Below are 16688 nucleotides of genomic sequence, written 5' to 3' on the forward strand. Positions count from 1 at the left end.
CCTGACTCTTTTCTTGTGACAAGTTTATATACAAAGATGGAGACGATGCGGTCCAGGTCAGCTCGGACGTGAAACCTGCACATTTCGCCTCCACGGCCTTCATTCGTCCTTTTTTTCTTTCTTGCACCGTCTCATTTTTTGGTCATCTTTCTGTCCACTATGTCGGTTCATTTTGTCATCGACTGTGTTGCACACAATCTGCCCCCTCCCTCCTCATCCAATCACTCTCACACGCGTGCACACACACACACACCATCAAGGCAAGGCTGTGTATCTTTGTTAGCCCAATTGTCACTATCTTTTCCCTCCTGCTATTTCCTGTGAAGATGCTCTGTCACACTGCAGCTCACTCTGTTCCACACATCTGTTTTATTAATTTTTTTCGCTGTATTTGTGCCGCACTCGCCTGTAATTTCTTTCTCTTTCATTGCCATTATCGCACATGTTTGAAATTTTTTGGGTTGTTTCTTCCTCCGTTGTCGTTTCCCTTTTAATATCTACACTTAGTTATTTCTTAGCATCTCTGTCCCAGCATCCCTTCACTCACCCATTCACATGCGCCTGCTCTTTCTAGCCACAATTCCCTCTTTTTCTCTAAATTTCTCTTCAGCAGACCTCATTATTTTTTCCACTTTCAGCCATTATACCCACATCCCTACATTTTTGCTACCTGTTCATCGTGGATTTTTTTTGTCATTCATTTGTTTTTACTCTCGCTTCTCGCGCGTCTTGCCTTCTGTCCCATCGCCATCGCCATCTCTCTGTTCTCACCATCGCCACCCTGCAATTTTTTGTCCCTTTACTCCCGTTGTTTTCTCGCTTTGAAACCATCTCTGTCATGTCTCTCAGCCTCCCCTATTATCCACCAAAATTCCCCAAAATGTTCACCCTCTGCTTGTTGTCTTCATCCTTCTAGCTCATTTGTTTCCACCCCCCTCCAACATCCCCCTGTTCCTCCCTCATCCTCTCACCTCCATCTTTTACCCCAATGCAGGGATTCTGGAAAAGGAAGTAACACCCAGTGGCCATTTCCTCTATCACCTTGTCCTCCCTCCCTTTATTTCTCTGTTTCCATCCCTGCGTTGTGCTCCTTGGGGAGGGCAGTAATAATGGTGGAGAGAAGGAGAGAGGGAGGGCGGTGCGATTATTGTCTTGTCGGGAGTCAGAGGAATCGATCGGCACAGAAATATGTGGTGCGAGAAAGAGGTACTGTATCGGATATAATAAACACTCTGGAGACATATTCGGGAAGCGCTCGGCCTCGTGCTCGCGCTCACATACGTGCATGCAGCTGCACACACACCCGTGTAATCGCTCTGACTCGTGCGCGCGCACATGCAAGGTGCACGGAACATCATACGAATGCAGTACTTTCCAGTTGTGCGTAAACTCAAACATGAATCACTAACAAACCTTTGTCTACACAAAACATTACTCGTTTATTCTCAGGGAGCACTGAGAAAGCAGCTTTGTCACTAAATATACCTAAGGATGAATATTATCTTACAGATGAGCCTCGCTAAACCCTGAAAGGGACTGTTGAGTTGAGATGAAATAATTTTTTTTAAGAGAAGTCGCTGATATCACTAAAAAAATACTCAAACTAGCTCGTCTTTTGTGTTTAAATGAAATTGGAACAATAAAACGTGTTTTTAAAGCCCCCAAAAAGCCAAAAATATCCTGATTTATGTTAATCTGTTAGGATTTCCAACCAAAAACCTCAATGATTACACAGTCTTTGCACATTAGTTGTTTGGTTCTGGTTTAACCCTCTTCTTGCCTGACTGTGATCAAATGTGACCCTCACCTGGAATAAAAAGCACGAATGATCCTTTAATACGTACTGTTAAAGAGTAAACAGCAGTGGAGACATTAGCATGCACCACTTTGTTTGCCTTACACAAAGTCTCAGCTACAGGCAGGGAAACATGTTTATTCTTAATGATTAACACTCTCACAGGTACACACAAAACATGTGAGCTATGCACACACACGCTTGCACACACACACACACATGCACGCACTGTGATCTTTCATTGCTGTTGCCTGGCAACGGGTCTATGTGTCCTGTGCTAGCAGAGCGCTGTCCAGTGGTGCCATGACCGCTGCAGCTGACCACTACTGAAGGAGAAGGGGAGGCAGGGAGGGCGGGTTACAGAGATCACGCAACAACAACAACAAAAAAAGTGAGGCCGAGAATACAACACTGGGGCAAATAAGAGTTTTAATGATGCTAACATTACACCGAGACAGAAATAATCTGTGTTTGCTGGACAGTGTTAGTGTGAAAACCACTAATAATTTGTCAAAGTAGCATCTCACTGGGAAGGTAAAAAAAGGAGAGGCTAATACTAGGAAGCTAAGACTCTTAGCAGTATCATCCTGAAAACTAAATAAGACCTAAAATACTGAGAGATGTGCAAAAATAGTGAAATAACAGAGAAATGTGAAGATTTTCAGTTTAATTAATCTTCAGGTTTAGTATAAAATAGCCCGGATACTCATCAGGCTTGTAATAATAATAATAAATGCATTTATATAGCGCTTTTCGGGGCCCTCAAAGCTTTATAATTCCACTATTCATTCACACACTGGTGGAGGCAGCTACAGTTGTAGCCACAGCTGCCCTGGGGCAGACTGACAGAAGCGAGGCTGCCATATCGCGCCATCGGTCCCTCTGGCCATCGCCAGTAGGCGGTAGGTGAAGTGTCTTGCCCAAGGACACAACGGCAGAGACTGTCCGAGCCGGGGCTCGAACCGGCGACCTTCCGGTTACAAGATGAACTGCCAACTCTTTGAGCCACGATCGCACATGTAGCAGTGTGGAATCAAGTTTTAACAATTTTTGTGTGTGTGTGTGAAAACTTGATAGAGGCTTTTTATAAAATAAGATTAATCTGTAATTTTTAAAAAATTCGTGAAATCAATTAAATTGTGTTTTTGCGATATTTCTCTAATCATGATGAGGTCAGAGTGAAAATAATTGAAACTTTTTAATTCAGACAGATGCATATAGAAGTCTGTGAGATAATAACTCCACGACCTCACTTGATTTTTTTGTCTTTTTGTGGCCTCAGTCTCTAGTTTCAAGTTGAGGCTACAAAACAGGACTGATGTCATGGTGGCTCCTTCCATCTTTATATATATATGTAGTCTACAGGGTGAAGGAGGGGGTCTGGGTGAGTGGGCTTTTGCAAACAAGATTTCCATGATCTAACTCACCTTCAACCACAAAACTAGCTTTCACATAATCCACCAGCACGTTGAATTGTTTTGAGGAAGCTCAATAAATATTCGAGACTTTAAAGGACAGCATAGGATTGAAGGTGGCGTAAGTGGGGGGTTATATTCTTAGGGAGAGGTGGGGAATGTGAGGGCAGAGACGGGATGTTAGAGATTAAATTTGACAGAGAGAGGTAGGAGGGAATGAAGGAATTAGGGTAAGGCAAACGAGTCGAAGGGTTCGGACGGAGGGGGGAAGGTTAGACGAGGAAGTTCAAGTGAGATGTTGTAGCTGAGGGAGAAAAGGAAGAGGGGGAATGAAAAGAGATCAGAATAAATCAAGGATGGACTCATTGGAGGACAAAGTAAGGTGAGGGACAAAGTGCAGGAGCAGGGATGCAAATAGGAGGCTGGAACACAGTTTGTGTTTGAGTGTCGGGGTAGCAGTAAAAGCAGCAAGCATTGCTGTGTCTTTGCACTCAAATATGATCACCGGTTATCTAAAAACAAGCATTTTCTAGTGAAATGTGAGCGAGAAATCACTATAGAGCAACATAATGTGTTTGTTTGCTGTAGGACTGGCTGAAAAATGCCCTTATTGATATTTTAAGAGTAAGTATGTTGTGAATTTAGTTTTATTTTAGCTTCACATTAAACCTGAATTCTTGTGTTTTATTCTCAGAAGAACTTGAAGAGTGTGAATCAATTATTCCAAGTTAAATCTAATCAGAAATTTGGATTTTTGTGATATTTTCCTGACTGGAAAACATATCTGGGGCCTGATCAACCACACAAAATAAATGTAAACCATAAAAGAAGTAAAATATCCTCTGTGCAGTTATTTGACCGTCTCATTTCTCCGCTTCAGTATTCAGTTCCCTAACTTTGTTGTTACAGTCCACAGCATCTCTGCAGCAGCTTCACAGCTAATATAAAGCAAAATGCATTCTCATAAAATGCAAACATCTGTGTGCTCATCCTCTGAGCCCCATTCTTTGGGTTGTGTTTGTCTTCAGCTGCGTGATAGTCATTAAAACGAGACATAAAGCTGTGTGTTTGCGAGAAATGTAGTCATGTATAGGCAGCAGTAGACCGTGCTGTGATGGCAGATGTTCCTACTTTGAGTTAAAGACAGCGTATTTTTAAGAAGGAGAAAAAGAAAAGAAGTAAAACTTTTAAAGGGGACCTGAATTTGTACTTTTACATGACCATTATTATGAAAGGCGGATGAACAAAAGCAGAAGAGTGGAAGCTAATCAGTGTAATCAAGAAGTATATGTTAGCTAATCCTCTAGACTTGCCATCTACAATCATTTGTTTCTCTTGAATGTGTCAGATATCCTTTATTTGGACTTACGGCAATGCCAAGAAACCTTTCAGTTTAAGAAACAAAGCTCTAAATTTTTTATTTTTCTCATTATTTTAAACAACTTTTTTAAAGCGCTCCTGCGTCTTTATAATTTAAAAGTTGCTCGTACACGCTACGTGTGTTAAGGTTTTGTTGCAGATAATAGAAAAGTAAAGTTTAAAGAGAAAAACTTAAAGCGTGCTGCGTTCACGCTTCTGCCTCATTGGCTTCATTCGTCACGACGTAGCTGACGTTACATTTTTCATCATTACAGCAGTTGCAGATTTGCTCGTTGGTGCTGCGGGTGTGTTTGTTTGGCGCTGAATGTGACGGGGGACAGGTGGAAAAGGCAGGCGCCAGGCAGCTTGTTTGTGTTTGACTGCGAGGCGGGAGGTGGCCGAGACCATGTGCCTGACCTTTGACATCCACACGCCAAACGGCAGCGGCATATACATACACACACACATGAACCCACGCGCCGTCTGTCACAGGCCCCTGACAGGCGTGACCGAGGCGGGGTGGGTGGGCAAAAAGAAGGTGGGAGGCAGAGGGAGGGGAGGCTGAGTGTAGGACCCCTCCAGCCATCCTGCACCCTCTCTTCCCCTCTCTCTCTCTCTCGGTCCTTCTTTTCTAATTCCCTGACAGTGACCCTGTGCCCCCCCCTCCTTTCCCGCTCACACACACACACACAGGGGCAGGCTGTCCATGTCAGCCCCACAAGACAGATACATCATCTGCCCAGTGGCCCCTCTTCCTCCCCCTTCTGTTATTAGCACTGATAGGATGAGTAAGGAGGGATTGGGATGGGAGGGGGTCTACCTTACATCCGTGCAACTGCTGTTAAACTGCCTCAGGGTGGAGGAGTGTGCTGGGGTGGTGGTCACTATAACTTGGAATGAAATTTTATTCCTAAATCCGCTAATATTGCCATTGTTAAAGGAAAAACACTCAAAACCAGAGCTGGGTGAGGGGTGGGGTTGGGTGGGGTATACATGTGCAGATTGCAGATGTAGAGACGTGTTCGTTTGTATAATGCAGTTTGGTTTAAAACATGCTCTCTGATGTGCACTGGACATCTGTGACATTTGGGGTTCAGGCTGTTTGGTTTGTTGGCGTACATGAGGACGAATAAGGATGGATGGATGGTTGGTTGGTTGGGGGATGGGGGGGTTAAAAGTCTCCATGACCAAAGGGGTTAGGGCCAGTTGAGGCGTTATGAGGAGGGGGCTGATAAAATGATTTTATGGGATCCCTTTCTTCATATCCTGAGAGGATGAAGGAGCCCGGAGTGGTAACGTGCGTGTTTGAAGTGGAGTGTATTAATTTAACTCCGTGTTTGAATTAAATGGGGGCGGCGTTTTAGCCAATTGTATTTTGACACAGAGCTTTTCTGAAGGTTCGGCTGCCTTTGTCGTCGTGGTGATAGTAATAACATTACATATGGGTGTGATTAGAGAAAGCGGTGGTATTAGTAACATTACACTTTTTAAACTGTCCGAGGTTAAATGTTGCATCAAAAATAATTTCTCAGATATGAAATACATGAAAACAGTTTAACAGTGTTGAGCTGAGCTTATTTAATCAAACGGATAAATTAAAAGGATTTTTTTTAACACCATTTTTAAAGTGCCAACCTTACAAAGAAGACATTTTTCTGACTTTGTTACTGAAGGTGACATTTCTAACTAAAAACCATCTGATTCAGTTAATTGAAGATGAAATAAATAAATTCAAGTGCACTTTTAGTTTTCTGAATGGTCCGGCTGCTCACTGACAGCAGGTCTTTGCCCCTTTAAAACACGTCTTTCTACCTCTCAGTTATTATCTACCAATGAATACAAGAGTCACTTTTTATACGCCTCATTAGTGTGTGTGCCGTGCTTGGTACACTAACACACACATCTACAGGCTCCCGCAGAGGATGTCTTAGAGAGTGCTGCCCCCAACTGGGCCCTTTATGCAACTGCAGGATCTCTCCTGACTAAACACTTCCAAAGGGCTGTTTACTTGTTTTCTTAATAATGGTGGCATGATCATAATAACATTAAAATTTTGAAGACTTTTTCTTGCATCATTTCTAAAATGTAATTTAGGCAAAAAGTGACTTTGAATTGAATTTGATTCTAATCTACAATTTCACAAAGATCTTAAGAAATAAATATAACCCAAAAACTGTTAAACATATATCTGTTATTAGAGTTTTTCTTTTTCTCGTTCACTCATCCTTATATTTAATCTTCTCTTTTTCAGCATTTTCTCAGCATAACCCCTACTCCCCCCCTTTTTTCCCTTTGCCCTCCACCATCTTTTAGCACACTTGAAATTGTTCGTGACCCTTCAGTATAATTCCCAAAAGGCCTTCCTTTGTTTTTTAAAGTGTTCAATCATGTCCTCTCCCACACTCTCAGAGAATAATGTGGACCTTTAGGGTAAAAAGTGCTTGTCACTGGGCCGATACCCTCAAAGGTGCTGCTGTTGTACCCTTGACAGGGAGGCTTGCGCTGTGTTTTGCGGCTCAGGACCAGTTTACATTACTCTAATGTAATGATGCAAAAATTGACCTTTTTGAGAAAAAAAATAATTTTCATTCAGCCTAATCAATATTTGGCCTTCTTTTTTTAACTGAACATGGTCTCCTGATATTACATTTAGATATTACAACCTCATAAAGATCCACATATTTATCTGGAGCTCATGTAATTATCCCTGGGGGGAGGGAGGGGGGTTATTTCTGAAGACTGAACCTGTAGGGACAGGAGGGAAGTTGTGTATTTAGGATGTGTCTATTACACAGAGGGGAAACAATATGGTTGCGGATGTCAGCTGTGTTTTTATGTGGTGTACTTTGATTATTTTCCCTGTTGTGCTTCCTGTCAGTTGCATGAACTTTGTGCTGAAGACAAAGCAGATTTAGTGCATTGATTCACTTTAACCTCAGAGTTGGAGCTCCTTCTTACTGCCATTATCAGCATGCATCCTTTCCAGTTAAACTGATGCCATAGATGAGACGGTTATTATGAAAGTCCTGAGCACAAGAGGGAATATTAATTAAAAAAGTGAAAGACAGAAGTTAAGTGCAGGGGGTGAAAGCATGTTTTTTTTTCAAGAAGGCACCGAGTGATGCTGAGTAATGTCTGGTGCTCAGGTAAGCACTTCGTGTGGCGTTGTTCTTCCTGGACCAATTACTACTGCAGTCCCAGAAGTGGCCACAAACTGAAGGAACGGCAGAGGTAGTTAGGATGATACCTGCCATGAAACGATGACTATTAATCCCGCTTCCACCTCCCGGGTCAATAAAGTTTACATTTAAAGAGCTAAATTAGAGCATAAACAACTTTATGCTGGTGGGGCATAAAGTTGTTTTGCTTAGCAGAGATGAAATGAAATGAAAGTCTCATTATTTCTGCGTTCAAACGCTTTTTTTCTTCAAAGATACAACAACTTATTTTCACGCATATTTGTTGGTGCTGAGTCACCCTGGTTTGTACGCTATTCTTTCAAATTCAAAAGCTTCATGGCAGCATTTCATTTAGTTGAACTTTCACGGTTACTCTGACCTGCATAATAGCAAAAAGCACAAAAGTTCAGCCACTCCAACACAGAGGAGGCGGCTGACCTCCTGTGCAGGAAGCACCGAGTGTTCATATCCTTTTGCTGTGAATCGGCCAGCTGGAAGAAGACTTTTGAGATCGGATGGACGTGTAATACATGTTTTGTGTGCTTAAAGTTTTCATAATGTAATAAAAAACTGTAAAAGTGCAGGTTTTACTTTATTATTTCTTTTCACACTAAATGTGACTAAAAGGTTGAAATTCCAGGATATAAAAATAGATGTTACAACACGTTTTAGGCTGTGAGCTGTCGGTTATTGGCCTGAACTCATGAGCTCCTTCCTTGGAAATGTGTTTCGTAATTAAATGTAATATCAAATTAATGATGCAATAGTGCTCCACGGGTCTGACGCAGAAAAGCATAGCGAGCAAGCAGGAATAATTTACGTTGTGAAAACATTAAAGAAATGCAACAAAACTAAAAAGAAGACAAAATAGTGGCATTAAAATTATTATCATTTAAAGCAAAGCAAAAAAATTAATAAGCTAAATTGAAAAGCAGCATAAGAAAATACAGGCAACGTCAGATGGAAACATATTACCCAAATTGTCATGGCTCCCGTTCCCCTGCACGCTGGGACCGTGTTATCCCCACATTGATCGTCAGCTGTGGAGGCAACATACCAGTTGAAGTGTTTTTCATGCACCTGTCTGATGGATATCTGTGTGTGTTTCCTGCAGATATCAGGATGTCCAAAGCAGGGGAGGAAAAGCCTGGAGCTGACTATCCAGGGGACAGTTCAGGTACAGCACGCATACTCGTGTTCAGCCGCGGTGCGGACGGTTCAGTTATCTAATCTCTTTAAACAGGCTTGAACAGGAAAGCAGCAGGCTAAACTTTTCCAGTAAATGTGCAACACACAAACACACGAGCACACATTCTTGCTAATCAGTCATTTAAATCTCGCTCTTTGTTTCAGACTCTGACAGAAACAGCCCCGATGAGCAGGTGGGTGTTTTACTTTTCTCATTAAAGATACTGAGCACGTACTCGCTGATGATGCACTTGCACTGTGCTCAACTTTTTGGGGACGTGGACTACAACAATCCTGACGCAATCCTGACCTCATTCCATCTTTTTGTCTCCATATTGCTGCACCGTGAGAGGCGAGAGTGATTTTCAGGGCAAACTGTGTTACGATCAAATCCAAAGAAACATTTTTTATTAGCATAAATCCACTTTTTATAGATGGAGTACAATTTTATGATATATGTCGAACTGTTCTGAGGACCCCTTCTTCACAATGGGTTACTTAACCCTGGGTGTCGGGTGTCCCTGGACGCCAAAATGATAACTTCTCTTAAAATTCTGACCAGTCTCAGTGTTTTCTTTTCTGTCACTCTTATTAACTTGTAATAAATGGTTTAATCTGCCTCACCCATGAAAGTGGTTCGCTGGAAATCTGTTGACAGAGATTACAGGATGTCATTTCTTCTGAATTTGTCATCACACTTCGGTTCTTTGATGTGCGATGCATATTTTCACTGTTTTGCTGCAGGCTCAGACAATGAAAACAAGCCCCTTCAGCCTCTCTCCTACACCAGTTGGCAACAAGGTGAGCCTGATCAGGCATGCTGTGTGTGTTATAATAGTTCTAAATGCTGTAAAGTTTATTTTCAGTGCTTGTTTCTGTGTATTGAAAGTAACAGTCTTAACAGGAGGAGCTTTGTGCATGTAATTTTGTATAAACGCATATGTTTAAACAATGACACACGCCCACAAAACAAATCTAATATGCAAATCACGCTGCCGTTTCCACACCTACCACTTCAACGAAGAAAAATCCTGCAGAGACAAGCCAGGAAGGGAAACGAATATGAACAAGGTGGCAGTGAGTGATAGACAAAAACTCCTTGATGGATGGACAGTGAGGAGACACGAGCACGTAATGGTAGCTAGAGGTCAGCAGGTTTTGGAATTTTTCTGACAACATAAATACGAGGAAAATTGACCTGGATTTTTGGACAGATGACCGACAAAAGATTCAGTCTGTGATTCAGGGGTAAGAAAGGCAGACGGGGAGGCTGGAGTTCACAGTCACAGACACAAGAAGAACTAAGAGAGGATCTTTTTTACCATAATCTGGTTTATGTTCCTCAGATCTTTGCAATCGGAGGGACATAATCCAAGTCAGAGTGCGTCCCAAAACACTTAAGCTTTGGTCACTTTTTAAAAACCTTTTAGTCAAATATTTTCTGTGGCCGTGTGATACCAGAGGTACACACTTGCAAAACGTTTGACAGCAAGAAGGAGTTGTCTTCTGAGCTACGCGTGTCATTTCAAATCCACTTCGTAGGAACGAGCTGATTCACCCGCCTTGCTAATGCGGAGATGCGCGCAGATTCGCGTACAATCTGAAAAAGAGGGATTATGTGAACCATCGGAATTTTATCATTTCTGATTTCTCACCTGGAAATCATCACAAAAATCAGATTTTTTTAAATAGATAAGCATGGTGAGTGTGCTGCCGTGTGAGGTTGTAAAATAACTTGTGTTTTGTCTTTTAGGGAAAGATTGAAGATGGCGCTGAGATAACACACAGCACTGCACTTCCGGCACCGCCCTCTCAGCAACAGCAACAGGCTCAACACCACCACACACAGTTGATGCTTGCTGGAAGTCAGCTAGCAGGGGTGAGAAAACACACGCACAAAGAAGAAATTACATTAATCAAAATTAGGGAAACTGCTGCTGGCCAACACATAGATGGGAACAGTTTATCGTTCATAAACATGCAGCACCTCCAGCTGGTGTTGTTGTAATCTGTAATCTGTGTACTTGCAGGTTTTAGTCTCAAAGCCATCATCTAAATGTAAATTTATCATTACCTCTGATCCGCACTACACAGTTTGTGTACTTCTGGATTTTCCAAGTAGTGCATGAAAGATTAGCTTACCTAAATTCAAATGTTTAAAATCAAAAGTTGGAATTTGATCAGAAAAGAAAACATTTGCCGAGTCGCAAAAGCTAGTGAACGACAAAAGCAGACAAATCTAACTGTTATATTTTTTCAAACCACTGCTTTTAGATAAGAAAGTAGCAAATAAATGGGTGAAACATGCAGGTAAATGTAGTAACTGTAACACGAATCAGCCTCAGTACTGGTATGTGATAGATAAGAAAGTTTAAATAGAATATAAAAATGATACATAAATAAGGGAATTATCTCAAGAAAAATAGGTCATCTAGGTTTTACTAAATTGACCTGATCACATGGAAATACACATACTGGAACCCATTTGACACGCCACCATGTCTATGTTTGAGAAAATGGGCTGCTTTAGATGCCATACACTCACCTGTAGTCTCTTCAATAATAAAACTTGTCAGGATTGTTTTCCACACTCCTCGCCTGGCTCTGCCCTCTCTAGTGTTTCCATAAAAACACACATTTGTGAGCTGCTCTCTGCTTACATTACTCCAAAAGTGATGCACTGCTGAAAAACAAAGAGTGCAATCAACGATTTAGCATTAGGTAACTTCAGTGACGCCTTCCTGACAAACCAGAAGCCCTTGCACTACCTGTAGTGTTTTTGTGTTTTTGCATTTCAGCTAAATGTACTTTGAAGCTAAGTGGGTTCCTTTTCTTTGCTTGTCTTGCTCTGGCATGCTTTTACTGTCCGCTAACAGATTCACCTACGCCTGTGTTCCTGGAATGATAGCTGATACTCTTTGTTCTCTCTCCAACTGTTGCCGTCCTGCATTATTTTTTTATTCCTCCAATTCCATTTCCCTCTCACTGTGCACGCTTACATCTTCTTCTCATTTCCCATCACTGTCCTCGTTCCTCTCCCTCCTCCATCTGTTGCTCTCTCCCAGCTTGCTGCGCTTCTCCCGGCCCAGCAGCAGCTGCTCCTCCAACAGGCTCAGGCTCAGCTCTTGGCGGCAGCCGTTCAGCAGTCGAACGCCGCCCATGCCGCTCACGCTGCCCACGCCGCCGCGCAGCAACAAGCCAACCAGCAGCAGCAGCAACAAAACCAATCGCAATCCCAACAACAGCAGCAGCAGCAAACCAAACAGGAGCAAACAGTCCAAGCTCCGCCTCCACCGCCACAGCTGGCCCTGTCGCAGCCAATCCAGCTCACAGCACAGGTACCGTCAGCTTAAAAGAGTGTTTTATTGATCCTCTTAATAATAAGTCTAATTAATAAACAGACTCATCTTTACCCGACTTTATTACTGCTCTGTATTGAAATGTGTTTGTGTTGCGTCGCAGGACATCCAGCAGCTGTTGCAGCTCCAGCAGCTGGTTTTAATGCCAGGTCACCCTCTCCAGTCTCCTGCCCAGTTCCTCCTGTCACAGCCAGCACCTGCACAGCAGTCACAGCAGGGTGAGGAAAACCCTGAAACCTCCTTTCTGTACAAATATTACATGGAATTCATCTGAGAATCACAAAATTACCCCTCACTGTCTCACTGGGATTAAAGTGGTGAAGTTGGTTAGGAAATGTGTCATATTTCCTAATAACAGCAAAGATTTCTGTGAATCAGCCATGCTGCTTTCACCTTTCGATGAGTTCATCCACCCATGAACTCGTTAATCCAAACTTTGGCTGGAAAGTTGCCATATTTGGTTTGTAAAGTGTTTGATTTATTTTTACAGGTTTGCTCTCAACACCAAATCTGATCCAGCTACCTCAACAAAGCCCAGGGGGACTGCTGACATCACCACCTCGCCTGGGACTCCAAGCACAGGTAGGAAATCTTTGTGTGTGTGCGTGAGAGAGAGAGAGAGAGACGAAACATGCAAATGAGCTGAATTACAACACATTTTGTTTTCTTTTCATTTAAATGAGAATCTTTGAACCACAGAGTTTCTATCAGACTGACATTCACCATTATCAGGATCTATCTGCCTCAGAAGTACCTGCAGGATGCTAAACACACCTTAATGTCATTGTGCTCGAAAGCAGCACAAGTTTGCATGAAGAACTAATAGATCATCTGTGATCCAACTGTCCTGTCAGCTGAAAAATGTCAAGGAAGACGCTCAATAAATCATGCATTGCATAGCATCTTCTTTTCAAAATAGATGCAATTTCTGGTCCAATGAGGTATCTTGTATCCTCACCCCTCATCCTCTATAACGTGATGCATGAATGCATCCTCACACATCCAAAGGCTGTTAGAGATTTTTGATTAAGTTGTGATGAAGCCGTGTCAGACACAACAGATGTGAATGTAAATGAGCTGCGTAGCAGCAGATATCGTGCATGATGTCAATTAGCCACTTCTCTTGGTGCTAAGCCAAGCACAGACGCTGTTTCAAAATTCTAAACAATGTTTGTTTTTCCTCTCTCCTTTTTAGAGTAAAAGGTCTCGTTATAGCAACCAGGGCGTGTTTTATTTTTCTGAGCATGTTTTCTAGCCGATGATTTTTAATTCCTAGAAAAAGAATGTGCATGTTTCTCAGGAAAAGTGTGGGAGCTTTTTTTTTCACCAGCACATAAAGAATGTTTGAATGAATCATGCATATACTCTTTGTCTCACTTCTGCTGACATCACAGAGAGAGAAGAGCAGCGATGCTGGAAGCAGCAGCAGTGGAGGCTCTTTAGTTGCCACTGGGAGCAGCGGTGTTGGTGTTGTGACATCTGTAGGAGTTACCTCTGCATCCAGCAGCGCCATGGCTTCCTCCTTAGCCTCCGGCTTGAGTTCTGGAGGTCATGGGGGTCATGGGGGTCACATGGGAGAAGAACCCAGCGATCTAGAGGAGCTGGAGCAGTTTGCCCGCACCTTCAAGCAGCGCCGCATAAAGCTGGGATTCACCCAGGTAAGAAGAAGGAAGGCATGATAAAGTCTGCATGTATTTGCACAGTGACGCAAATGTTCTATCTCCATCAGGGCGATGTTGGTGTGGCTATGGGAAAACTGTACGGCAACGATTTCAGCCAGACCACCATCTCCCGCTTCGAAGCTCTCAACCTGAGCTTTAAGAACATGTGCAAGCTGAAGCCTCTCCTCGAGAAGTGGCTGAGTGACGCAGGTACTAAGAAGTATTTTACAATCAGCACGCTCATCTTTGTTTGCTGGAACATGTGAGAGTCAGCGATATTTTAAAAATAACTTTCATTTGAAAATAAGCTCGGGATGTTTCATTTTGATGGAAATAGCCTTAAATAAAGACTTCTTTAAAAAGGTTACCTATAGTTTTCCATCAGTGATAAAGTGTTAAAATGTAGTGTTTCACATATTTTAAGGATTTAATTTAATTTGACATTCTGCTCATTCTTTATGTCACCAAAAACACTTCCCTCATTTATGCCTTCTTTCTCTGTTTCTGTCACAGAAACAATGGCGGTAGACAGCATGCTGCCCAGCCCTTCTTCTATCTCCTCCCCCATGTTGGGCATCGAGGGTCTACCTGGCCGACGCAGGAAGAAACGCACCAGCATCGAGACCAATGTGCGAATAATCCTAGAGCGCAACTTCAGCACGGTAGGAGATTAAGTTACTAGCAAAACTGAGCCTGAATTTCTAATGGGTATGATTTTTACACCTGAATATAAAATAATGCAGGTTTCCACTTTTGTTTTATAGAAATAAGATAGAATTGAATCAATTTTCTTTATAACACCTTTGATGGAATTTCCAGTGCTGTTATTAGACAATAAGATTCATGAATGTGGCCGTTTTGTTTTGTTTTTGTGTCTTTTGTTTTTTTTTTCACATTTCTTGAAAGAATCTTTAGTACAATGTACAACGCAAATAGTAATTTGTCAGATATCTGCATTACAAATGCAAAGAAAATGCAGTTTTCATCAAGGTGAAATTAGCAACATAACTTACAAACTTTAGGAATAGATCTAGAAAATGTTTTTGATGCTGACACAAAGGATTTTTGTCTTTATGTGTTATTTAAATTTCTGTTATAGACACCGTGGTTATTTTCTTTTCTTTTTTTTTTGAAAATATTTTTATTGAAAAAAGAAAACAACAGTACTTGCAGTTACCGAAATACAATCAACCTTTCTTCATTTTTCTAAGTAAATAAACTTATATATATATATGAAAAAAACAACGCATTCTAAAAGAAAGACCCCCCCCCCCGTCCCACACAGATCAACACAACCATCAAACATATTAGAGGAATATAACAGTAGCAGAAGTACATTTAAACAGGCAATACCTCTAGACTGGCAAAATAAGAGATGAAGGGTTGCCACTTGTGAAAAAATTTGGCTGTGCAACCTCTCAACGTATATTTAATTTTTTCAAGTTTTAAAAAAAACATGACATCTTTAAGCCACCGGGTAATAGTAGGATACTTAACAGACTTCCAATGCAACAATATTAGACGTCTGGCTAATAGGGATGTGAAGGCTATAATATCCTTTTGTGTGGAATCAAGTGTAAGTGAGCGAACAGGAATCCCAAATACAGCAATCAGAGGACAAGGACGAAGAGTTACCCCAAGAACAGTTGACATAATAGCACAATACCCTGTCCAGAAACCTTGTAGCTCAGGACATAGAAAAAACATGTGGCTAAGGTGACAAGGAGAACCATGGCATTTATCACATTTATTTTCCACTTCTGGATACAATTCAGAAAGTCTAGACTTAGAGAAATGCACCCTGTGTATGACCTTAAATTGAATAAGTCCAAGACGAGCACAGGAGGTGGAAGATCGTACCCTCGCTATAGCCTGTTCCCAAGACTCCTCATGTATTTGAATTCCTAGTTCTCCTTCCCATGTACACTTAAGCTTAACATTAGAGTGGTTACTAAAAGACAGAATAGCATTATAGAGTTTCGAAATGGTTCCTTTGTGATGAGGAATAAATGATAACGTAGTTTCCCACTGCTGTTCTGGAGGTAAAGAGGGGAAATTTGGGAAACACTTGGCAACAAAATTTCAAATTTGAAAGAATGTGGCCGTTTTTAACCCTAAATACTCTTAATTCTTGCTTTACAAAGATTTTAAAATGCGGCAAGTAGGAAAATATTTAAATATAGCCCAATATGTGGGGACCACTTTTTAGGGATATGTTATAAATTTGGAGCTTGATGTTAAAAGAGCTTTTAAAGAGCTAAGGAGCCTTTATATTTAATAAGAAGAAAAAACATTTTCTCTGAATGAAACACTTGCAGTTTCATAAAAAGCAGAAACATGAACTTGCTAAACACCCGCAAGAACACAAAAAGTACAATGACAAAGGCCGTCATATCAGAGCTGTAGATCTTGTACAAACCTGCAGCGGATTCTTGGAAACTACCGTAGATCGACTGCACAGATCAGAGATGTCAAACTCATTTTGCATCGCGAGCTACATCCAGCCCATTTTGATCTCATGTGGGCCGGACCAATGGAACTGCCCTTTCTGCCAGTTTAGTCTAACTACACATTTAGTCCCTAAGAAATTGCTATTTCAACAGAAATCAGCACAACTCTTCAAGTTAGGCTTAGGAAAAGCTGCAAAACTTATGAACTTATGAAAATAAATTAAAAGTCTAAAACCAAAAGTCATCCGGTGGGCCTAATTGAAGGATTTGCTGGGCAAATCC

At 41.6% G+C, this 16688-nt stretch overlaps 1 protein-coding gene across 3 annotated transcripts in view; it reads left to right on the top strand.

Annotated features, from left to right (window-relative positions):
• The window catches only part of pou2f2a (POU class 2 homeobox 2a), an 87744-nt gene that overhangs the window by 60918 nt on the left and 10138 nt on the right, over nt 1-16688 (top strand). For 2 of the 3 annotated variants that reach the window (XM_006794445.3, XM_006794444.3), the window contains 10 exons: nt 8863-8925; nt 9102-9130; nt 9681-9737; nt 10690-10815; nt 12002-12274; nt 12399-12513; nt 12786-12877; nt 13690-13953; nt 14025-14166; nt 14470-14618. In XM_006794445.3, the coding sequence (XP_006794508.2) occupies nt 8863-8925; nt 9102-9130; nt 9681-9737; nt 10690-10815; nt 12002-12274; nt 12399-12513; nt 12786-12877; nt 13690-13953; nt 14025-14166; nt 14470-14618 (1310 nt within the window). The remainder of the gene's footprint in view (nt 1-8862; nt 8926-9101; nt 9131-9680; nt 9738-10689; nt 10816-12001; nt 12275-12398; nt 12514-12785; nt 12878-13689; nt 13954-14024; nt 14167-14469; nt 14619-16688) is intronic. The other variant, XM_035909273.2, reaches the window with a different exon arrangement.

This window comes from Neolamprologus brichardi, chromosome 22, assembly GCF_056152115.1.
Source record: "Neolamprologus brichardi isolate AB-2024 chromosome 22, ASM5615211v1, whole genome shotgun sequence".
In the NCBI taxonomy this organism is placed as follows: domain Eukaryota; kingdom Metazoa; phylum Chordata; class Actinopteri; order Cichliformes; family Cichlidae; genus Neolamprologus; species Neolamprologus brichardi.